The sequence below is a fragment of the Saccopteryx leptura genome, chromosome 2, assembly GCF_036850995.1.
Source record: "Saccopteryx leptura isolate mSacLep1 chromosome 2, mSacLep1_pri_phased_curated, whole genome shotgun sequence".
In the NCBI taxonomy this organism is placed as follows: Eukaryota; Metazoa; Chordata; class Mammalia; order Chiroptera; family Emballonuridae; genus Saccopteryx; species Saccopteryx leptura.
Genome location: NC_089504.1, coordinates 356305610 through 356329653, shown reverse-complemented (window position 1 = coordinate 356329653; position 24044 = coordinate 356305610). Strand labels below are relative to the sequence as shown.

Below are 24044 nucleotides of genomic sequence, written 5' to 3'. Positions count from 1 at the left end.
TTCCTCTGGGGTGAATATTTTTTTTCTAGATTCATTCAATTTTCTGCTTAAAGCAATAATTTTAACCTGTTCTTGGAGGGAGGCTGGGGAAACGGAGGTGAGAGGCCCCTTGGAGGATCTGTTCAAAGCTAGGAATATTCCCCCAAGAAAAGTGCGAACATAAAGCATTCTGGATGTCACTGCAAAGGTTCACAGGCCCCGAGCTGAGACCTGTTTTCTGAAGCATGGATGGACTGGAAGAGCACAAGAGAAAATTCGAGCGCAGATGCACGCTAAACATCCCAGGGGCACAAAAGGACATTCATTTCCTAGTCCCCACCGGCTTCGCGCCTCGAATAAACCTACAGGGCTTTCCGTTAGTTATTTGTTTATTTTTCCTGTTTTGGCTCTTTAGAGTGACAGTGGGATTCTACACCACCTCCTCCAAAGCAAACTGGAAACTCGACTAAGTAATTACTATGAATAATTTCCCCTTGGCTCACTGAGTGCTGAGGTTTAGCAAGGACTAAGCAAGCCAGGATTAGAAAAGTACATCTGAACTATGTGGGGTGTGGCTGCTTATATGATATAATTCCTTCTGACAAGCCAGAAGGAAATGGTTTTTTGCACTGCTGGGAATCTGGGCTCGTTATGTTAATTGTGGCCCTCCATTAATACAGAGCTTCAGCAGAGGGTCAACGCTACCTGCTTAATGCCGGAATAGTCACTGAACCTTTTGTCTGTGGAACTGGGGTGAGAAGCAATGGAGAGCCAGCCTTCGTAAGCTGGGGTTCTTACCTCTGTGCCTGTTGGTGGTCTTATCAAACATCAGCATTGCATCCTCTACCTGCAAAACAAAATACAGAATAGAGCCTGCATTAGGAATTTTAACAAAATTCACACAAAAGGATTATATGCGGAGGGTTTCATTACAGAGGTCACAGTTGCTCATTAAATAGTATTTGAAAATACAAAGACTTAGGGGGGAAAAATAACTTGTCTTTTGGTCTTTCTACCTAGCATGATCACAGCTGATATCTGGTATATTTATTTTCTTATATTTTTGGGTTTTTAAAAATTGATATCTATTTTAATCTAGTTTCAATCATATGTATATGAAATTTTCTCTTGTTCTTTTTGACATATAACACTACAATAATGAAAACAAGTCCCAGATTACTACATTATCTACTATCCTAGTGTTTTTTTATTATTTTATTATGGTAAAACACAGATAACATAGCAATTGCCATCTTCACCATTTTTAAGTCCCCAGTTAGTCCAGGGGTATCAAATACACCCACGATGCTGTGCGACCTTCCCCACCATCTGGCTTCTGAACCTCCAGCTGTGGACCTGAAACTCCATACCCACTCAACAATAACCCCCGTTCCCTTTGTCCCCTCGGCCACTGGCGAGCACCACCTGCTTCCTGCGCTGTGGCTGTGACTGCTCTGAGCACTTCACGTCCGTAGGATCACGCAGCATTTGTCCTTTTGTGCTTGGCTTCTATCACTTAGCGCGGCGTCCTCGAGGTTCGAACAGACCCCCCTGTGTGCATACACCACATTTATCTTATCACCCGTCCCCTGACGAACACTCAGGTTCGGCTATGGTGCATAACCTGCTATGAGCCTGGGTGTGCAGATATCTTTTCAAGCCCCTGCTTTCTTTTCTTTTGGGTACACACCCAGAAGCGAAATTGCTACATGATATGGCGATTCTATTCTGTAAGAATTTTTTGTGGGACTGCCACACTGCTTCCACACCAGCTGTACCACGTTACATGCACACTGACGGCACATAAGGGCTCCAGTTTCTCCACATCTTGGCTGACACTTCTTTTCTTTCTCTCTCTCTTTTTTTTTTAAAGAAACAGTAGTCATCCTAATGGGTGTGAGGTATTGTGAATACTATCTTGATTGCTGCATAATATTTTATAGGCTGAGAAGCTATAGCTTAATTATCCTTATGATGAATATTTAAATTGTTTCTAGTTATAAACAATGGAACTTGAACATCTTGTAACGGGCTGCATTGTGCTCCCCCCACCCCCATTCACAGGTTGATGTCCTAACCCCCAGTATCTTGGAATGTGGCTACATTTGAAGACTGGGTCTTTAAAAAGATAACTAAGTAAAAATGAGGTTAATTAGGGTGAGGCCTGATCCAGTACAATCGGTATCCTTTTAAGAAGAGAAGTCTGCCCTGACCTGTGGTAGCACTGTGGATAAAGCGTCAACCCAGAATGCTGAGGTTGCCGATTCAAAACCCTGAGGTCACTGGCTCTGAGCACAGGCTTATCAGTGCAGGGTTGCTGGCTTGAGTGGGGGATCGTCCTCATGATCCCAAAGTTCACCAGCTTGAGCCCAAAGGTTGCTGGCTTGAGCAAGGAAACACTGGCTTGGCTCCGGTCAAGAGAAGCTCAGTGTCCAACCAAAGTGAAAGCAACTGTAAGTTGATACTTCTCTCTCTCTCTCTCCTCCTGTCTCTTGGGGAGGACGGAGAAAGAAGGGGAAATCTAGAGACAGTCAGGTACAGGGTGAAGACAGGTGGCCATCTGCAAACCACGAAGGCCTCAGAAGAAACCAACCCTGCCTCGATCTGGGACTCCCAGCCTCCAGAATCGTGGGGAAATGCACTTCTGTTATGTAGGCCCTCCATCTGTGCGACTACATTGGTGCAAGAACATTTCTCAGAAACACCCCAGAGAAGAAAATAGCCAAGGCACCCTTCGCCTCTCTTCCCAGGTCTCCCGCAACCCTTTCGGACATTTCTAGCCAAAAGATTTCCGGATTCACACTCTGTTCCCACGGAGAGCTTAAGTAACTCACCCTTACTGAGCTAGACTTGGCTTTGAATTCCACTTTTTAACAAGTTATGATCCAATCCTTGACTTGTTCCACAAGTGCAGGTGTTGTCCTAGCCAATCAGCTAGTCACCTGGGGACTCTACCTGGTTTGGCCAGGTGAGCATTCATTTTGTGCCCAAAGCTGGTAGTAAAAATTCCACCCAAGCTATGTGGTCTGTGAGTGGACAAAGGATTGGGCAGAGGGCTCTGTGCCTGGAGCCGTCTCAGCGGGTGTGGGCTGAGGAAGGACCCACTGTTCACCGGAGCTCAAAGGGCTCTGTGCCTGGAGCCGTCTCAGCGGGTGTGGGCCGTGAGGAAGGACCCACTGTTCACCGGAGCTCAAAGGGCTCTGTGCCTGGAGCCGTCTCAGCGGGTGTGGGCCGTGAGGAAGGACCCACTGTTCACCGGAGCTCAAAGGGCTCTGTGCCTGGAGCCGTCTCAGCGGGTGTGGGCCGTGAGGAAGGACCCACTGTTCACCGGAGCTCAAAGGGCTCTGTGCCTGGAGCCGTCTCAGCGGGTGTGGGCCGTGAGGAAGGACCCACTGTTCACCGGAGCTCAAAGGGCTCTGTGCCTGGAGCCGTCTCAGCGGGTGTGGGTCGTGAGGAAGGACCCACTGTTCACCGGAGCTCAAAGGCTCACGGATGAGCTTGGGGTCTGAGCTGAGCAGGCGGGAAAAGAAATCATCGGTTCTTCATTCGTCACTCCTCCCAGACGATCATCTCCGATGGGGGGGAGGGGGGAGGACACTGGGTGAAGCAGTACAACCAGATTTAAAATAGTGCCTCCAGACAAATCAAGTCCATTTTTTGCAGACGCTATCAAATATAATAAGGGAAAAAGCAAAGTCAAGGGAAGAATGGAAGAGGGGGTAGGCAAGCCAGACACAGGCCTTGGAGGGTCTGGCCTCACTTAAAAATCTCTTCTGGAGTCAGGGCCCCATTTTGTTGCTAAGCAACCAAGCCTGAACAAACAGGCTCCTGGGGCCTTTCCCTTCTGGTCCCCATTTCTGAAGTCAGTTACTGGGCGGAAGTAGCCTTGCATGATGACCGCTCCCCTGGCAGGCACCTCCCTCTCTCTCCTGGGCACCAGGCTGGCCGGGGTACGTGATGCTAGTCTGGAGGCAGGACGCCCTCGGCAGACCCATCCCGGCCGGAGGCGTGACGAGTCCCCCACGCGCCCGCCAAAGCCATACACGACGCGCCGTCTGTCTCCCGAGTCCCACTCAAGCAAAACCACCAGAAGACCAATGGGTCTGTTTGTACACAGAGCAGTCACAGCTGAGCATATGGTGTTACAGATTCAGACCCTGGGCCTCGATCAGAATTCCAATGCCTGGGTGCGGGTGGGTGGGGGGCGAAGCCTGCTGGGTATCACCAGGTAAATGTGACATCTGCTTTGCACCCATCTCCATATTTTCTGAGATGTTTGCCAAGTCGTTATTTTGAGCTAGAAGCGTCAAACAGTCAGAAAAAGACACCTCCCTTCTGTGTTGGCCATGTTTTGATACTGAAACTCGGATCCCCTTAGGAAATAAATATTTTGAATTTTTAAAATCATGTATGTTCAAACCCCCTTTTCAACAGTGCATAATTGGCTCCCTTCTCTTTCTTCCGAAGTCTGGTCGGCTTCTGACGCTGCCCTCCCGACATTCGCGTTTGCTCCACCCTGGTGAGCGACGGGGAGGAGCTGTGTATATTTTTTAGGGCAACCATTGTTGGAAAGAATAGAGCTCTTTCCTCTATAGTCCAGTCGTACAATGGGACCCGCAACGACCCCCTGAATAGATAAAGTGTCGGGGCGAAAGAAAAATTCTATTAACACTTTACAAAATAAAACATCTAAGAAGTAGCAAGAGAGGAAAGAGAAAGGGGAAAAAATCAATCTGGGTAAGTCCCGGCGCTTCGGGGGAGAGAAAACTTTTCACCGATTGCAAAACACATTAATTCAGAGAAGCCATCAATGCAGTGGAAATCTGGCAGAACAGCAAGAGCCAAGACGGGGAGAATTTGAATATACAAAGATTGAATAGAATGAAAAACACGGCCTTACATACGGGGCTGTTTCTCACGGTTCTATGTGAATCAAAACAGAAGTGGCTTGTGAACGTCTCCGTCGCACAGAAATGAGGGCGCAGTCAAGGTAACGGGTATCCAACCCGGGAGCCAGCCAGCCGATACCTCTGTGGGTCTGTCTGACGTCTCTGTCTGTCTGTCTCTCTCACACTCACACATGCACACGAAGCCCAGATGGATTAGTAGGCTACAGAGTCACCACCTTCAGCATGTAGGCCAGGCCTCATTTCAGGTGCTACAAGTATACAGAGACTTGTGGGGCTGGACACTGGTTCTTATGACCTCAGCCCACCAACCCTTAACCTGTGTGAAATGCGTCCTCAAGGGGATACCGCCCTCCTTGATCAAGATCAGCACTATTATTCATTTTGGGTTGACAGCACCCTCCTCTGCCTTAAAGATTTCTTTGTACCCAAGTTGGGGGCCCACGGGCCTTCTTGTCTCGCGACCCCTGGAGAGAGCGAGGAGAGGAGGTGCCTGAACGTAGGCATACTCTGTCCCCACATCCTGGCACATGCCTCGTCTGTTTTGAGAGAAGAAACTTGTTCCAACCCCGAGATGCGCCTGCTAACGTCAGGCAGGCTGCAAGTGCGGCTCTGACATTCTTGGTGGTGTACCTATGCAAACGACTAAGCCGGAGAAAGTCTGTGGGGCGGCTGGGGCACCCCATCCTGCTCTGAAACACCAGAGTGTCCTGAGCGTGTTTCTGCCTACCGCAAAGTTCAGACGACGCCACAACATGCTCAGAGGTGTGTGCCGGGCACACGCCACACTGGCAGGTCCATAGTGGGAGCTGTAATGTCCGCTCTATCGCCCTGGGGTGCTGGGGCGGGGTTTCTCTAACTTCATCCGCACCAGAATTACCCGGAGAGCTTGTTAAAGCACCCACCCACCCGAGAGTGTCTGATTCAGTAGCATTTGCATTTCTCACAAGCTCCTGGCCCGTGAGCCCACTTTCCACATGCTGCTCTAGGAGATGAGAGACAAGGCAAAGGCCAGAGACCCTGGGCAGAGCCGCTGCTTCCTCTGTGCACACCCTCAGCGCTCAACACAGGGAACAAGTTTCTCTTCCAGGGGCAACTGATACACTTCAGCCTGGCGACAGTTCTCCCCTCTTGCTTCCCCATCTCTTGGACGTTTACACTCTAAGGTCCTGAAAATGGTGACAGTAAAACCACGATGGAAAAGAGGACAAGAAGAGGGCCTTCTTCTTCATGGCAACCGAGCTGTCCCTCTACCCAACGCAGGAAAATTCGGATCCTGCCAGGATCCTTCTAACAGATAAGAACCGGCTAATGTCTACATCACTCAGCCAACTTAACCTTGATTAGAAAACCTAGCTAATGTTAACTTTACTTCCTTCTGCGCAACATGTCTTTATTAGGCACTCACTGTTTGCAGAGCATCAGTCTAAGAACAAAGAAGAGGCAAATTATATAGATCGCTCATAGACGAATTGCCTTAATGATCTCTCACCCTTGACCCTGTAATTTTACAGTTCCTCTCCCCAAAGAGGCCGAGTTTATCTCCCTATCTGAACTGGACTTGTTACGGCCAATAAAACAAGGTGAACGGAATGGTGTTTCCAGCCTTCCAAGGGACTGCCTGTTTCTGCTTGTCCTGTCCTGCACCTCTGCCACCACTGGGGAGGGGTGTGCCCAGGCTAGCCTGCTGGAGGATGGCAGATGCGTGGAGCAGGGCCACGTCCCCTCAGTTGCCCCAGCTAAAGCCAGCTAGATGGGCTGACAGTTTGTCAACCCCCAAATGTGCAAGTGAGCACAGCCAAGATCAGGAGAGCCACTCCTAGTGGATCTAGACACGTGACATAAACAGCAATGGTCTGTCACTGAGGTTTTGTGGCTATTTGTTACACAGCATTCTTATAGCAATTGGTAACTTGTACATGGTCCCTATTCTAAAAACAAAGTGCTTTGAATCTATCAGAAGATACACAGACAGTCTTAGTGATACTAGACATTATATAAACAAGGGTGGAAGGAGGTAAAATGCAGGACGTGAGCTGGGTGTTCAAGTACCAAGCCCCAAACTCTGAGTGGAATATAGGTGTTAGGGAAGGAAGGGACCACTTCTAAATCTCACCCCACCAGCACGGTTGGAGACAGAGATCCCAGAAACGCCAAGAGAAATTGGCAATGTGTTCCTCCCTAAAATGAGCACCATGAAAATCAGCAATAATTAGCACTCAAGTCAGTGGGTGATGCCTCTCTAGTCCTAATTCATTTAATGAATGAGCGAACCCTCTTTATAATGAATCAAAAGATTTATTGTGAGCCAGACATTCTTGCCGGGTGATTTTAGAAGAGTCGCCAGATGGGATTGACCATATCCAGAGGTGAGACTTCAGCCAGCTCATGTGCTCACTGAAGAGGAAACCTTTCATGTCACCAAGCAAAGGACCTCCTGAAAGGCGGGAGCGGAAATTAATTCTGTCTGTCAGGCTGGCTGGCCAGAGACTGGGACCCAAGGATCTTCAGCAAGACCGCTGCTCCTCCTCCTGCCATGGCGGCTCCCCGACTACTTCGGGAGTGAGGGATGCTCATTTGGGAGCAAAGGTGACTCGCTCCCAGGACATAGGCAGGATCCAGGAACGACCACCATGTCCACCAGGATCTCACTGAGGACAGGCCACCTCCCATCTCTGTCTTCTAGTTTCTCATCTTTGAAAGGAAAGAACAGTAGGAGACGGCCCCCCTAAGATCCATCTGTAAAGACTCTACTGAAAATGCTAACACAGGCTACAGAGCCCGCTGGAACCACATCTGGGAACATTAAATTCGCCACCGGTCCTCTGCAAACTCTGCTCTATGAGGACGTCCCAGAGCTTTGCTGTGGCCAACGCACCCTGAGAAATTTCCTGCTCCTCTCGGGATACAGATACACACACCCACACACCATACGTATGGAGAACCCAGCAGGAAATGGCACTTCAAATGATCCTTAAATTGTCTGGCCAGACACAAGGAGGGAGAGGAAAAAAGAAAAAAAGAAAAGAAAGAAAAGCAGCTCTTCAAACGCCCCCAGAACAAATGCCCTTGAATTTCACTTCCTGCTCCCACTCAAACAATTCGAGTGTGTTAGTTTAAATAAATGCTCGTAAAAGCGACAGCATGATACTGTAGCGTGTAGGGCTCCACAGGCCTTACTATGCTCTATAAACTCAAGGCACTAAACTCGCAAGTGTGTAGACGCGTATGAACGAGGAAGGACTGCCCAGGGTACGGAGGCGGACCCCACGCCCAGGCTGCCTCAGAGCGGGGATGGCGCTATTCCCCACTTCTCCCCAACCCGTCTGTGGACAGACACAAAATCTGCACCCGCCCCGAAGCCCCGTTATGGTGTCTAGTTTCTAGAAATAAGACTGTTCGGTAGGCCCCATCCCCGCTAAGGGTGAGGCTGGTCTATCTTTAATCACTGCCCAAGGGGAAGAATGGAGGAGAAGAGGGAGCGGACCGGAAAATCCCATTAGCTCACACCGAAATCTAGATCAGTGGTGGTCAACCTTGACTGCTCACCGGAATCCCCTGGAGAACTTTTAAAATCCCTGCTGCCGAGGCTCCACCCCCACCTGTTAAATCAGCACTCCGGAGCGGGGACCCCGGCCGAGGGGTGTCTAAAGCTCCCCAGTGATCCCGGGGTGCAGCCCAAACTAGAACCCTTGTACTTGATGGCTGGATACTACTGCGCTGAGCCTTTATCACAGCAGAGGTGGGTGGGAATGGGCCCTGAATGATGGGGCATTACATGGGCCGACGGCTGCCTACACATTAACCCTTTATCCCCTGCCAGAAGTCAGGGTCAGTGGGCCCTTTGCCGCATGCTGCATTTGGGGGACTCGCTTCACCTGACCTTGGTCTTAGAATAAGAGAGTCCAAGTTCTGTCCTGGAAGAAGCTCAGAAACTGAACCCAGGACTTCAAGAAAACATAACAAGGCCCTGGCCGGTTTGCTCAGTGGTAGAGCATTGGCCTGGCGTGTGGAAGTCCTGGGTTCAATTCCTGGCCAGGGCACACAGGAGAAGCGCCCATCTGCTTCTCCACCCTTCCCCCTCTCCTTTCTCTCTAGCTCTCTCTTATCCTCCTGCAGCCAGGGCTCCACTGGAGCAAAGTTGGCCCAGGTGCTGAGGATGGCTCTGTGGCCTCTGCCTCAGGTGCTAGAATGGCTCCAGCTGCAATGGAGCAATGCCCCAGATGGGCAGAGTATCACCCCCTGGTGGGCATGCCGGGTGGATCCCGGTCGGGTGCATGCGAGAGTCTGTCCCTCTGCCTTCACAATTCTCACTTCAGAAAAATACAAAAAATACAAATAAAAAAGAAAACATAACAAAACCATTGTTTTCCTCTCACCACCACCACCAATGTTTTCACATATATCATTTATCGTTTGGGTCCTCACAATGACCCCCAGGAGACAGGGATGGATACAAGTTCTCTGAGCCTCAGTTTCCTTGCCGGTCATACTGGAGCTGGCTGGGGCTCGGGGCTCAGCTGCTGGTCTCTTGAGTCACAGCTCACCCGGTGAGCCCCTGCGTGCCTTCGCCGTCCTGGGTTCCTGTCACCCCTGCGCTGCAGGCACAGGAGCTTCTCGGCCACCCCGTCTCCGCGCACGTACCCCTGGGAGGCCACCCCGTCTCCGCGCACGTACCCCTGGGAGGCCACCCCGTCTCCGCGCACGTACCCCTGGGAGACCGCGGTGAGGGCGCACGTACCCTGGGAGACCGCGGTGAGGGCGCACGTACCCTGGGAGACCGCGGTGAGGGCGCACGTACCCCTGGGAGACCGCGGTGAGGGCGCTCTCAGAGCCGTCGGGTTAGACGCTTCGGTTCTCCACACCCAGACTCAAACACTGCTAGTGTGCGCCCACCTGAACGCTTAGCTATTTTAACTCACGCCCGCGCCTTTAATTGAGTAACGGGAAATCGTTTGCTTAGTTTCTTCTCCTGGTTTTTTATTGTAGTAAAATATGTGTAACAAATTTCAGCATTCTTTAGCATACACTTGGGTGCATTGAGTATATTTTCCTAAACTCTTTACAGAAGGCCAGCATAACCCCATAGGCCAGACTCTTCTACACGGATTCTTTTTTTTCTTTTAATTTTTAAAAAATCTTGTGGAGTCATTCCTTTCCCCTATTAAACTTAAGCACCAATGCTCATCAGATAGCAGTTATCCAGTTAACAAATGGACACCCGTCCATAAGAATCAATGGGTGTGAGGTCTCCAAACAGCCTGACCCTGGAGATGCACACCTGCTCCTTACCTGAAGGCACAGCCTCCTGTTCAGTTTCTGATTCCACAAGTACATATCAGACTCGAAGTTATGCAATGTCTGTATCTCTGAAATGATTACTGTAATAGCCACCATTTACTGGAGCTTAACAGGCAATTTGCAAAGCTCATTTAATTATCACAATAGCCCTGGGGCTGATACTGTCAGACCCATTAGACAGGGTGGGGCAAAAGGAGGTTGACAGTTGTGAGTACACGAAGCACAGTGTATCCTTGTGTTACTATTTATTAATTAGCGTATTATTTTCCATACGAATAACTGCGAACCTCCTTTTTGCCCCCGCTTCATCTAGGGGAAGAAACTGCGGTCAGGTGACTTGCCTGTGCTCACACACGAAGTAAACGGTGGAGCCAGGATTTAAAACCAGACCAAGACCCTCTGTCTTTCTGCTGGTCTCCCTCCAGTATGATCTATTGTTTTGAATCCCTAGGGCTCAGCGAAGTACCATTGTCTCCTAAATGAACCAACCAACAAACATTGCCTTAAAACCCTACCAAGACGTTGAGAGGAGATGGGGTAACCAAGGAGAGAGCATATATTGCCTCTGGAGGGCTCGGAAGTGGGAATGACTAAAGAGGCAAAGTGGAAAGGAAAACGGAGAGGGCCTTTTCCTTTTAGAAAGATGAACTCGACAAAGCCCAGAGATCACTCGGCTTCTCCACAGTCCCAGAGCAAGCTGGCAGCACAGCCGGAACTGGCAGATGGGTCCCAGATATGCCCAGGGCTTGGCCCGTGTAAGTCCCTCCTATGTGTGGGCACTCAGCACGCTGAGTGTGTCCCCCTTTCTGGAGTCGTCAGGAAGGCTAGTGAGTGTCTAAGGCACAAAACGCAGATGCTGTCTCGGGCCACCTGCCCCACCTCTGACAACCGCCTCTCGGAGCCAGCTTAGCTGAGCGCACCCACAAACATTCTGCACAGGCACACACACACTCCAGATGCAATTAAGCAGGGAGCTCCACCCAATGCAGTTTGTCTTCCACGGTAAGTGAGTCATACCAAAGGACAGCCACTAACGGAACCAGCATGTTCTTGGGGGGGAGCAGTCCCAGGAGACTCCGTCTCAAAACTGAGCAAGTGAAGTGTACTGTATGGCGGGGGTGAGGGGGTGAGGGGGTGGGGCCCCCTTCCGACTGAGCTGGCCAAGCACCTGCCCAGAGGGTGAGGCAGAAGGCGCGCCCTGGGGACCCCTGAGCAGGGGCTTGAACAGGAGGAAGGTGGTGGGAGAGGGACACCAGGAGAGGCCGGCAGGAGCTGCTGGAGGAGAAGCAGTTGGTTCCGGCAGGCTTGACAGCTGTCACATGGAAATGGCATCTGGCCTAACGGCCTCTTGTGTGAAACGCCTTCGAGTGGCGGCTGCTGTGCTCTGGGAATCCACGGCCCATTGACAGCATCGGTTGTGAGCACGTGTGCGTGTGTGCATGCTCACACGCGTGTGCTGGGTGGGGGGCGGGGGCGGGCTGCCTGATGCGCCTCTCTTCCCTCTCCGGCCCCTCCCCCTCGGGCCGCACCTACCCTGAGAAAGGCCCAAGCCCGCCAGCTCCAGAGGAGACGGGCGCGTCGTCAGTGGAGCACTGATGTGCCGTAACACTCTCTTGCATTCCCATTAAACAAATACTAAACTGCTAATTGCCAAAATAGATCTCCACGACTCTGACCGAACAGGGAAAGGGTTTATAATTACCAAGTGTGAAAATGTGCAGCCTGTAAATAACCAGCTCATCTGTCCTAATACGCGCTGATATTGATGGGCATGAAATAAACATCAGGACCAAATGGAAAACCATCCACGTCTCCTGTGGCCACTGCAATCTCGAATGGTGACAAGCGTGGCCGCAGCCTCTCCCCGGAGCAGGAAGAGGGGAGAGGGGTTCTGTAGGCCTGGATTTCAATCCCTTGGGCCATTTGCATGTTCTTTCTGCCTGAGAAAAAGGGGACAGATCGATGGCATGATGTGACGATCGGACGGAAGGCTCGTCTGTACCTCGGAAAGCCCAAAGCCTCGGGAAGGAAACCTGTGGGTGCGTGACCCTCCGGGGCAGCCTCTGTCTGGCCCCCTTTAACAGACTGGCTGGTGAAAATGAAGAGTGAGCGAGCGGGCGAGCTTTGCCAAGGTGTCACATCTATTCATTCAAATGACATTTATTAAGACTCTCTGCCCAACACAGAGCTGGGTGCAGAGCACAGATGAAATCACCTCAGGGTTAGAATGACTCTTGGGCTTTCTGACACCCTCCTGCACAATGTCTCCCTGCCCCCCACGGCCCCTGCACTGGGGCGGGAAGCAGCCTCTCTAGCAGGTTCCAGAGCCCACCTGTCCCCTGGTGGGGGAGGGGGTGTGCCAGAGGCCAGAGGGACCTCCAGAGCCCCGCCTGTCCCCTGGTGGGGGAGGGGGTGTGCCAGAGGCCAGAGGGACCTCCAGAGCCCCACCTGTCCCCTGGTGGGGGAGGGGATGAGCCAGAGGCCAGAGGGACCTCCAGAGCCCACCTGTCCCCTGGTGGGGGAGGGGGTGTGCCAGAGGCCAGAGGGACCTCCAGAGCCCCGCCTGTCCCCTGGTGGGGGAGGGGGTGTGCCAGAGGCCAGAGGGACCTCCAGAGCCCACCTGTCCCCTGGTGGGGGAGGGGGTGTGCCAGAGGCCAGAGGGACCTCCAGAGCCCACCTGTCCCCTGGTGGGGGAGGGGGTGTGCCAGAGGCCAGAGGGACCTCCAGAGCCCCACCTGTCCCCTGGTGGGGGAGGGGATGTGCCAGAGGCCAGAGGGACCTCCAGAGCCCCACCTGTCCCCTGGTGGGGGAGGGGATGAGCCAGAGGCCAGAGGGACCTCCAGAGCCCCACCTGTCCCCTGGTGGGGGAGGGGGTGTGCCAGAGGCCAGAGGGACCTCCAGAGCCCCGCCTGTCCCCTGGTGGGGGAGGGGATGAGCCAGAGGCAGGAGGGACCTCCAGAGCCCCACCTGTCCCCTGGTGGGGGAGGGGATGAGCCAGAGGCCAGAGGGACCTCCAGAGCCCCCGCCCTCCCCTCTCCACCGGCCTGTGATTCTGAGGAACTCAGCCAGGTGTTGGAATGAACGCTGGTAACTGGAGGAGAGAAGGCTCCAGCAGTCTCAGAATCACAGACTCGGGAGTTAGGGAGAAGTGACTCAGAGATCCCTCTCCACTTCCCACCCAGTGCGGGAGTCCCTGCTCCCGGGGCTCCTCTGAAGTCTTTCTGGAGCTCCAGAAACTCCGTGTCTCTGCCCCACCCCCTGGATCCAGCTGCTCAGGCCCGACTTCAGCGCAGGCAGCACTTGCATGCCCAATATAGCAGCTGCCTCTGAGCTGAAGCCCCATTCTGACCTATGGCAGGATCCTGTGAACTGCGTGGCATCAGGCACCGGAGTCAGAGAACCAAGCACCACCTACCCCAGGCTTTCCTAACGGGGCTCTAATGAGACCGCAAGAAGCTCCTGCTCCTGCCTTGTAGGGCAACCTGACAGCCAATCTCCTGGGACCCCTGTTCCCTGAAGTCATCCCCAGGGCCCTAGGTCAAAGACCCCACGTGGTGCTCAGTTCCTGTCCTGACCCAAAGACCTTATCAAATATCAGCAAAATGAAGGAAGGTCTGAACTACACACTATTGTTAAAGGAATCCTACTTTGTCACTTTTAAATTCCCAAAGCATCTTTCAGCGATGGCTAACGAAACAGCCGCTGCGAACAAAGCTCAAATGTGGCAACAAGCAAAAGGATTCGGTCCCTGGCAGCTACTTCTTCCCAGAGATCATCAAATATCTGAGCTGGAAAGAACCAAAAAGCTGCAAGTCCAGCCCCCTTGTTCTGCAGAGGAACCGGCTCTCTGAGATTCCACGGCTCCGGACAAAGTCGGAGCGGTCAAGTATAAAGAGTCTGCAGTGGCTCCAAGTCCTGGTTTCAAATCCTGCTCCCACCACTTCCACCTGCACACAATCTCGGGCAGGGCTTTCCAGAGTGGATCAGACTCCTTCTGGACAAAAGGGATGATGGTCCCTTTTAACCCTCCCCTCAGCCTTGAGAAGGAGAAGTTCTATACAGGAAGGCACTTGCTACGGCCAGTCCACAGCAAACACAGGCGCTCAGCAAACGTCTGTTAGACAGAGTAATGAACTTTGTATCAATTACCACAAATTCCAAGCTGGTGAAACCAGGATGGATGACTGAGGTTCACCCTCATCATGGTACCTTACTTTATGCACTGTGCTGTGCTGAGTCGGATGCAGATCTACCATATTTCACAGAGTACGGGGGAAGGCAGATCATTCCAGAGTGGAATACTGCTCGCAGCAGAAAGAAACAAACGATTCCCGGTACACAACTTGAATGCGTCTCAGGGGAATTATGCCGACTGAAAATCGTCCATCTCAGAGGCTTATTTTATACTGTATAAATTCCATTTCTGTAACATTCTCGAAATGACACAATTATAGCGGGGGAGAACAGATAGGTGGTTGCCAGGGATTGGGGCAGGGGAGGGAGGTGACTATTGCATAAGGAGTTTCTTTTCGGTGTTGGAAAAGCTCTGTGTCCTGACTGTGGTGATGGTCACTTGAATCTAGACAAAGGATGCAATTTCAAAGAACTGCGCACGCACAAGCCTGCACACACACACATGCCTGCCTGCTAAGAACGATGACGTACCAGCATCAGCTTTCTGGTTCTCACAATGTGCTAAGAGTCCGGGAGATATTATCATCGTGGGAAACTGGGTGAAGGGTACACAGGAGTTCTTTGTACTTACTATTTTTGACAACTTTTTTTGTGAGTCCTACATGATTGAAAAATAAATTTATAATAATAGTTTTTAAAAACCACAAGGGGGCTCATTATTTCAAGAAACCCAGTAGCAATCAGTTTATAGTCCAAATAATCCCGCCCTAATTTCTCTTGATTTGGTTCAGTACGTATAAATAAGCGTCTTTCTAGAGTAGAAGGATACATCCCTTACCGGTGTCTCCTATCCAGCACGGGCACATCATACTCTGAAATATTATTCTGTCACATGAATATCTGTGTTAGCAGCACCCCCCCCCCCATCTCATCCTCTTCCCTGGCCCTCAGGAAACCTGACAGGCAGCTCTGCAAACCTGTAGGACCTTCTAGAGTAACCAGTACAAAAATGAATGCATAATAAGCGTTTGTTGATTTTTCAGGAAGATTTTTGCAGGATAAAGAAAAAAAAAATCCGATACAATAGAGCTTCAAATCCAGTGATTTCCAACTTTTCTCTTTTAAGCCATCAAGGCCCACCTCTTTCATTGAATTTTTGAAACACAGATCTCATCTATTTTGAGACATTTCATACACCAAACAAATTGTGATTTCTGAAGCATGGAAATGAATTTGTCAAGACATCGTAATTGTGGACTGGGACTCCTGGCAGTATGGGGTGACCTGGGCAGGGTGGACTGGGGTACTCTGTCTAAAGCAAGCATTACCTGGACATTTTAGTTGACTCTCATGCTATTTGGGGTGGGGTAACCATGATGACTAATAAGCCGTGGGTTCAAATCCCGCCCCCCACCACTTCCAGCTGCACAGAATCCCGGGCAGGGCTTTCCAGGGTGGCTCAGCCTCCTGTGTGCAAAAGGGGTGATGGTCCCTGTTAACGTTCCCCTCAGTCAACCTGAAGACCCCACATTCTCTCTGTTGACCCCCAGGTTGGAAACCTCTGGCCTGCTCCCAATGTTCAAATCACGACTCACATCTTCGCAAATGAGGACCGACAGGAAAACCAACCCTCCCACATAATCCCCAAGCCACACGACTCCCTAAAGGGGAAAGATGGAAGAGAGAGGGGGAAAAACCCTTCAAAACAAAAGGTACCATTTCAAGCCGCTTCAAGACCCAACAAGCATGTTTTGCTTTCATTTATTTCTATATCAACACCCTGAAGGATAAAGATCTTTCTCATTTCAAGAGCTGTCAATTGGCTTTAGTGCCATGTTTCTCATCTGTTTGCGGTAAAGAGGAATTACAAAGCAGGCAAATGAAATAATGCACTGCAATCTAACATATTTTGGCAATTCAGATTGGGACCAGGGAAAGAAAGGAAATGAAACGAGGCTGACAGGCCACCCAGCACACCTGCGTTGCGCCCCACGGGCCAGCCCTGCCTTTCCTCCACTCACCAACTTCAGGATTTGATGAAGTCTTCAGTTCTTTGCTGAAAAGTGTACAGTTTGCTGCACCCTAAGTTTTCAAATCATTTATACAAGTTGCACCACTCATACGATATTTTGCTTTCTGAAGCAGAAAAACCTCTTAGCTGCTAGGACCCTGTCAGGTGCTGTTACTTTAAATACCCCTGTGAAATGGCACAGAAGGGAGCAGCACGTCCCCCCCCCCACGGACGGACTGCTCTTCCCCAGATAAACTAACAAAGACAAATGCCTGCCACGCGCCAGACTGCGCAGAGCCCTCGCCCCAGAGCGAAGCTAAGGGTTCCATCGCGACACAGCTTCCAGAAGAGGCCCCTCCTCTGCCAGTGACACTCCCCATGAAGATTTTTGCCTAATTCATTTACATTTCTTTTTGTTTTTAATTAAATTGCTCCTCAACTGCTCAGATCTGTACATTTTTCCCCCTCCTTTTAAGTTCCAGGGCTGGGATTTCTGCAAGAATGACACAATTCCCAGGGCCGTGGTGCCCTAGGGGACCTCGGGTGCTTGCTGCGTGGCACACAGGTACCTTGACCTTGACCGTCATAGGTGAAGCACAGGGGCTGGCCAGAGGTTGGGGGTCCAGGAGATCAGGGCCCTGTGAGATACTAAAGAGGACGCCCTGTTCCTGGCTCTCCAAGACCCTTCGCCACCAGCACCAGCCTGAAGTCCAACGGAAGCTCGAGAACGAGCCTGTGTGTGCGGTACCCTCTCTTGCAGAATCCTGTCTGCCTGTGGACACTATCACCATTTTCCTGCCGACAATGCATGCATCCACGGTGTTTCCTGGGGCACCTGGCCGGGGACCCCAGCTCGGCTGATGCAACGCACCTCAGCAGTACCGATGAGTGGGAAAGGCTCCCCGGGCTCAGACTGGCTCTATCACTCACTGGCTGTGTGACCTTAGGCAGGTTACCTAACCTCTCTGTGCCTCCACTACATACCCTTTAAGTTGGCACTTACCTCCCAGTGCCGTTATGAGCACTAGGAAAGGTTAATTCACGTACAGCATTCTGGCACACACGGAAAGCTGAAGAGCTGCCATCCACCATTATTACCACCTCGGCGAGCTGGTCAGGAGAGGCGCCTCACGTGCTCGTTATTCCCGGGGCCCTTCCTATTTCAACTGTTAGCGTGTTGACGCCAAGTGAAATTAAAGCTAGTGGAGAGGCTGACTTGACCCGAGCAGGCAGCAGGGAGGACGAGAGGGCGTGCGGGGCTGGCCGCCTGCCCCGCCCTCCTTGCCCACGCGGGGGTGGGGGCAGGGCTGTAGTCTGGAAAACCAACCGAGAGAGACCAACGGACAGGCTTGTGCTAGCAGGAGAGCACTTCCGCTGCTCACCACCATGTCTCCACGAGCACCTTCTGCTTCTGAGCTCCGTGGCGAGGACATTACCTCATGGGGTCACTCCTGCTGCTCCCCGGACCCAAATCTGAAGCCCAATGCTCATGACAATCCTTCGGTGCCCAGAAAGGTTCAGTCACACCTGAAGAGGCTGCTTTAGCCGGGTGTCAACAGGTGACAGGAGAGTCAGTGCCAAATCTTCCGTCCTAGGCCAGTGACAGCCCTACCAATGGGGATGGTGACTTCCCTTCATTTAAGCACACGAGTAGGTCCTGACACAGAAAGAAATATGTTTGTCACGGGCAGCGGTGCTGCCTTTAAAGTTCATACATTCTTTTTTTAACAACCATTCAGACAACTCATATTTACTAAATGTCTACTCTATCAGGGACAAAGATTTTAAAATGAGGAAGACTCGATTCCTGCTCACGAAGCCCAGAGGGACAGACATAATCACCTCACGATATGTGACAAGTGGTCTGAGAGAGGTGTTGTCCCCTGCAGGGTACACACAGACATTCCGTAGTCTTTAATCATTCATCCGTGCCTTCTAGGGCTCTGAACACTCATAGTAAAAATGACGTTCACTTGGCCAGAGGAGTTAGACAGTTTGTCATGGAAGCGGCAGGAGAGATTTTAGGCTAAGATGCACCGTGGGCCTGGCGCTGAGCAGCAGGCCTGGGGTGACATCGAAGCCGAGGGGGCAGGGCAGGGAAGTCCCCAGAAAGCCCAGGCTGCCGTCAGTGAGGGCCTGGCCCACGTGTGCCGTGGAGGGGCTGGGCCTCCATCTGAAGGAGCCGTCCTGGCTTTTCAGAAAGGAACCGAAGGGCCAGGCTGTGTGAGCAACACAAGTGCCCAACAATAAACGAGTGAATTTAAAAAGCTGTGGTACATTTGCACCCTTAGAATACTACTCGGCCACAAAAAAGAAGGAAATCTCACCTTTTGAGACAGCACGGATGGACCTAGAGGGTAGTGCGCTAAGTGAAATAAGTCAGACAGAGAAAGGCAAACACCACATGATTTTACTCATATGTGGAATCTAAAGAACAAAACAAACAAACAAAGTAAAAACAGACTCAGAGAACAGATGGGCAGTGCCAGAGAGGAGGGGGCTGTGGGGGCCTGGGTGAGAGTGGCAGAGGGACTAAGAAGTACAAACTGGTAGTTACAGAATAGTCACAGAGATGTAAGTTATGGCACAGGGACTATTGCCAATAATATCGTATTAACTACAATATGTATGGGGGCCAGGCGGGTACTTGAGATCTCGGGGACCACTCTGTAAAGTATACGATTACCTAACCACTAGGCGTACACCTGAAACTAATGCAGAATACTGACTGCCCACTGCAACTGAAAAAGGAAGGAGGACACAGAATGGAGCCAGAGGGCCCACACTGTCTTTGCCGAAACCAACCTCTCCAAATGGGCTGGGGCAGACCCAACGGTGCCCGTGGAGGCTGGGGGGCGGGGCTTAGTCCTGCGCTGCCCACAGAGACACACTGGGTCCGAGGTGGAGCTGGTGGAGCTGGGCTTCACTGCACAGCCCCAGAGAACAGCAGCACCACGAGCAGGAGAACAAGGTGGGAAGGAACCTGCCTCCACAGGGCAATGCCCGACCCAGCACAGAGCAGTTTTGTGGGATAAATGACGTTGTTCTGAGCCAACAAGACTGGAGCCCCAGGGCCTGCAGTGCAAAGGAGTCCCCCACTCCCGCAGGCCGCGCCTCACAGCACACGCGGCTCCCTGCCAGTGCCAGCCCAGTGAGCCTTCCCCGTCCCCAGGGTGCGTGGGAGACGGGTCCGTTCAGCACATCTGAGTGAGCGCACTACCACTCCACCTATGTTCAGTCCCTTCTTGCTCTGACCATGTTGACGTGCACGCCTGTCCCACAGATCTCTGTCCTGTGTCTGCACTGCCCAGGGTGCGTTCCGACCGGAGGTACACTCCCTGAGAGAGGAGTCCTGTCTTCTCCACTTTCTGGGCTGTTCCCAGGGCCCCACTCGGAGGACTCAGGGTGCCATGCTGGCTGAGCCCCTTCTGGGGTTACACCAGGAATCAGTGTAAAGCCTGTGTGTGGTGGTGACATCCTCCAAAGGGTCAAGGCTGAGCAATACCCCGGAGTTTCTGGTCACCAAAGAAAAAGGGGGGGGGGATGCTACAGATACAAGCCTCCGTTTGCTGGGGGCGGTGGCAGGCACACCCCCACCCCCTCCGGGAGAGCGAGCTGGAGACGGCAGGAGCCGGGCTCGGCTGACCCCGGGGGATTTAAACGGCCTGCTCCTAATCCAGTTTACATGCTGAGAGCTAGAGCCGGAGGAAGACGCAATGTGCCGTAAACCTATTTTTAAAAAGGTATTTCCAGATGCACGTACCTGCCCCAGCCGGCTCCGGCAGCCAGCAGAGCACGCACGGCTTTTAAAACAGAGACGCGGGTGGAGTCGCTCAGCATTATTTATGACCTCATGCCAGCAAAGCCAGAGCTGATTAGTATCTTGCTATAAAGCATCAGGGTAGGAAGAAGTAGGATGGCTGTGTGGGTGTGGTGGGTGTGGGTGTGTGTGGGGTGTGTGTGGGTGTGGGGTGTGTGTGGGTGTGTGTGAGGTGTGTGTGTGTGGGTGTGGGGTGTGTGTGGGTGTGTGTGAGGTGTGTGTGTGTGGGTGTGGGGTGTGTGTGGGTGTGTGTGAGGTGGGTGTGTGTGGGTGTGGGGTGTGTGTGGGTGTGTGTGAGGTGTGTGTGGGTGTGGGGTGTGTGTGGGTGTGTGTGAGGTGTGTGTGTGTGGGTGTGTGTGGGTGTGGGGTGTGTGTGAGGTGGGTGTGGGGTGTGTGTGGGTGTGTGTGAGGTGTGTGTGGGTGTGGGGTGTGTGTGGGTGTGTGTGAGGTGGGTGTGGGTGTGTGTGGGGTGTGTGTGGGTGTGGGGTGTGTGTGTGTGTGAGGTGGGTGTGGGGTGTGTGTGGGTTTGGGGTGTATGTGGGTGTGTGTGAGGTGGGTGTGTGTGGGTGTGGGGTGGGTGTGGGTGTATGTGAGGTGGGTGTGTGTGGGTGTGGGGTGTGTGTGGGTGTGGGGTAGGTGTGGGTGTGTGTGGGGGGTGTGTGGGTGTGAGGTGTGTGTGGGTGTGTGTGGGTGTGTGTGGGGTGTGTGTGGGTGTGTGTGGGTGTGTGTGGGTGTGGAGTGTGTGTGGGTGTGGGGTGTGGGGTGGGTGTGGGTGTGAGGTGTGTGTGGGTGTGTGTGGGGTGTGTGTGGGTGTGGAGTGTGTGTGGGTGTGGGGTGTGTGTGGGTATGTGTGAGGTGGGTGTGTGTGTGGTGTGTGTGTGGGGTGTAGGGATGGGGCTTCATACAGAAGGCCCCAGAGACCCGGGCACCCTCCCCACCCAGGGCCGTTCACACCAGCCCTCAAAGAGGTCTAAAGAAAACCCCACCAGCCAAGAGGCTGCAAGTCCCATGGGACTGAGCCAGAGGAAGGAGAGAAGGCACAGGGAGCACAGCAGTGGTGCTGTAGCCCAACTTAAGAATGACAGACAACCAGCAAACATGTGGCAGGAACACGTCACCAGCCCATGTCACCAAGGTACTGTTTCTGCCTCCCATACCCCAGCTGGAGAAGCAAACTGAAGTAGACATTTTAAACCAGAGGACCAAAACAGCGATTGTCGTGGCAAAGTGAAGTGTTGGAACAAGAAGTCGCCATTGGGCCAAAGCTCCAGGCATGTCTTCCCCGCAGAAGATGCCGTGAAGCTGGGCCTTGAAGGGTGGCAGAGTGAGGGACAGCCAGGGAGGACCTCGGGGAGTGTCCGCATGGGGGGGACGATTGAGTTAATACTGGTCGGACTTCACTTGGCTGGACCAGCCTTGGGTGTGGACTTAGAGAAGGAGCAAAGGACAGCAGGGGACCCCAGGGCCTCAGGCTTCCTGGCGGGTGGCCCTGACTCCCATCCGTCCCTCAGAGGGCAGGAACCTGCAGGACTCTGCTCCTGCGCCCTCACCCTCTGTCCCGCCCCAGAGAAAAGTCTGTCCGCGGAGCCCTCTCTGCACAGTGGGGACTCCTCCCTGCTCCCTGCGCCCTCACCCTCCGTCCCGCCCCGGAGAAAAGTCTGTCCGCGGAGCCCTCTCTGCACAGCGGGGCTCCTCCCTGCGCCCTCACCCTCCGTCCCGCTCCAGAGAAAAGTCTGTCCGCAGAGCCCTCTCTGCACAGCGGGGACCCTCCCTGCGCCCTCACCCTCCGTTCCGCCCCAGAGAAAAGCCTGTCCGCGGAGCCCTCTCTCCACAGCGGGGACCCCTCCCTGCGCCCTCCCCCTCTGTCCGGCCCCGGAGAAAAGTCTGTCCGCGGAGCCCTCTCTCCACAGCGGGGCTCCTCCCTCGCGGCCCCATCGGTGACTCCTCAGGCCGCTCGCTTCAGCGAGGTCATTTTCAGGCCTCCACACGCAACAGTCCACACGCAGCACTTCACGTTCCTCTCCCACGCAGTTTTCTTCTTTTCTTTTTTAACTGAATGCGTTGGGGTGACATTGGTTAATAAAACCAGACAGGTTTCGGTGTGCGGTACTTTACTGCATGTTGTGTGGTGTGTCCACCGCCCGACGCCGAGTCTCCTTCTGTCGCCGTTTACCCCCTTCTCCCTCTTCTGCCCCCTCCCTGTCCCTTCGGTAATCGCCACACTGCTATGTCTATGAGGTGGTTTTTGTTTTTTTTGTGGGTTTTTTTTTTTTTTTGCAGTTTTCCAGTGTTAGCTCATTAGTCCTCAACACTCTACAGAAGCGTTGCTTCAACCCATTTCTCAGACTGGGAAAACAGAGGCAGGGCTGCCCCAGGATGCCTGCCGATGTCTGCAGTGACTTCAAGCCAGTCTGACCCGGGCGTACTCCCTCCCGCCTGGACCCCGGACTCCGTTTTCCACTGAAGATGACGCTGTGTTCAGGATTCAGGACTCCGTTTGAAAGGGCCAGAGGACAGCCCTGAGGCCGGGGCCACTGAGTGCCACACGTGCGAGAACGCAGCTGCTCAGACTCCCGCCCGCCAGGCGCAGGCCCTTCTCACAGGACATCAGCGGGTGTCCCGTGTCTCTTCGGCCTCGGCCACAGCCCACTGGCCGCGCTGGGCTCATCCGCACAGCAGAGTCGCACCCTTTTTCACATCACGTTAGTCACCCACAGCTGATACCATTTAAAACGACAACACTGCTTTCTGGGACAAAACACGGGCTTCTGGAAAAGCTTTGGCAAAGGGGTTTCTGTCCCGTGTGGTGGCTTCTGTCCTCTCCCTAAAGGAGACACCGCCCCTTCTTCACGGCCAGCATCAAACCCTCCTGGCCCTATCGAGGACCCGACCTTCCCTCTTAGATGAATTTTTGCACTCATCACTTCAGAATGAGATTTAAGGTCTTGTCCTTTGAGTGCGCACTTTATTGGCCATTTGTGGAGCAAATGGGTTGCTTTTCCTGGGGCGAGGGTAGGAAAGAATAGGCTGCCAGTGCAGATAGCTCAACTTGTGTGCATGCTCAGGGCGGGGAGTCCGGGGCGTCTGTGCAGACGAGGGCAGCAGCTGAAGGGCAGTGTGGCCCCAGAGTGTGGCCCAGGTGGTGGACACTCCAATCAATGCAGAACCGCATGCCCAGCCCGCTGGGATGGCCTTCTAACCGCCCACAGGGGAGGGAAGGAGGGAGGGAGGGAGGGAGGGAGGGAGGGAGGGAGGGAGGGAGGATGCAGGAGGCTCCCGACACAGTCACTGCTGGCCGCAGCGGGAGGTCCAGAAGGACAAGTTCTGCTGCCCATGTGCTCATGCTGGGTCATCACTAACTCATAAATGACCCTGGCCCTTTATCTCGCGTCATCTGCTTGATCCGATGCCTAATGCACAGCAAGAATCAAATGAAATATACCCTCTGTCTTAGTGCTTGATACATGCACACACCAGGATGGACACCAAACGGTCACTGTCCCCTTTGACTTACCGTGAAAGGCCCTGTCTTAACTGACTAAGACTTCAAGCATTTTTTTTGAGATTTGGGGGAGGGGAGCTTAGGAGAGGGGAGGAATTCCCTCTAGTCCGTTCCCAAGTCATGCAAGACAACTAGTCTTATTATTTTATAGTCCTGCTGCATTTTGGTCCAAAAACAGCATAATCAATCTTGGCCACAAGTCACTTGGAGCTAAAGCTGGTGATGGTTTCCAAAAATCACATCCACTTTCAAAGGCCAAAGATTTATCACCAGTGAGGATATTCAGAAGAAAATGCCACAGAGTTTGACTATGAGTTCACAGTGAACGCTTTGAAAACGCTCAGAGCAAAGGCGAGATCTTTGGAAGAAGTACACAGACTCCTGCTTTGA

General features: G+C 52.7%; 1 protein-coding gene across 7 annotated transcripts in view; it reads right to left on the bottom strand.

Annotated features, from left to right (window-relative positions):
* MSI2 (musashi RNA binding protein 2) overlaps positions 1-24044 on the bottom strand; it is a 416189-nt gene that overhangs the window by 146097 nt on the left and 246048 nt on the right. For all 7 annotated transcript variants that reach the window (XM_066364640.1, XM_066364641.1, XM_066364643.1 and 4 more), the window contains exon 7: positions 778-826. In XM_066364640.1, coding sequence (XP_066220737.1) covers positions 778-826 — 49 coding nt within the window. The remainder of the gene's footprint in view (positions 1-777; positions 827-24044) is intronic.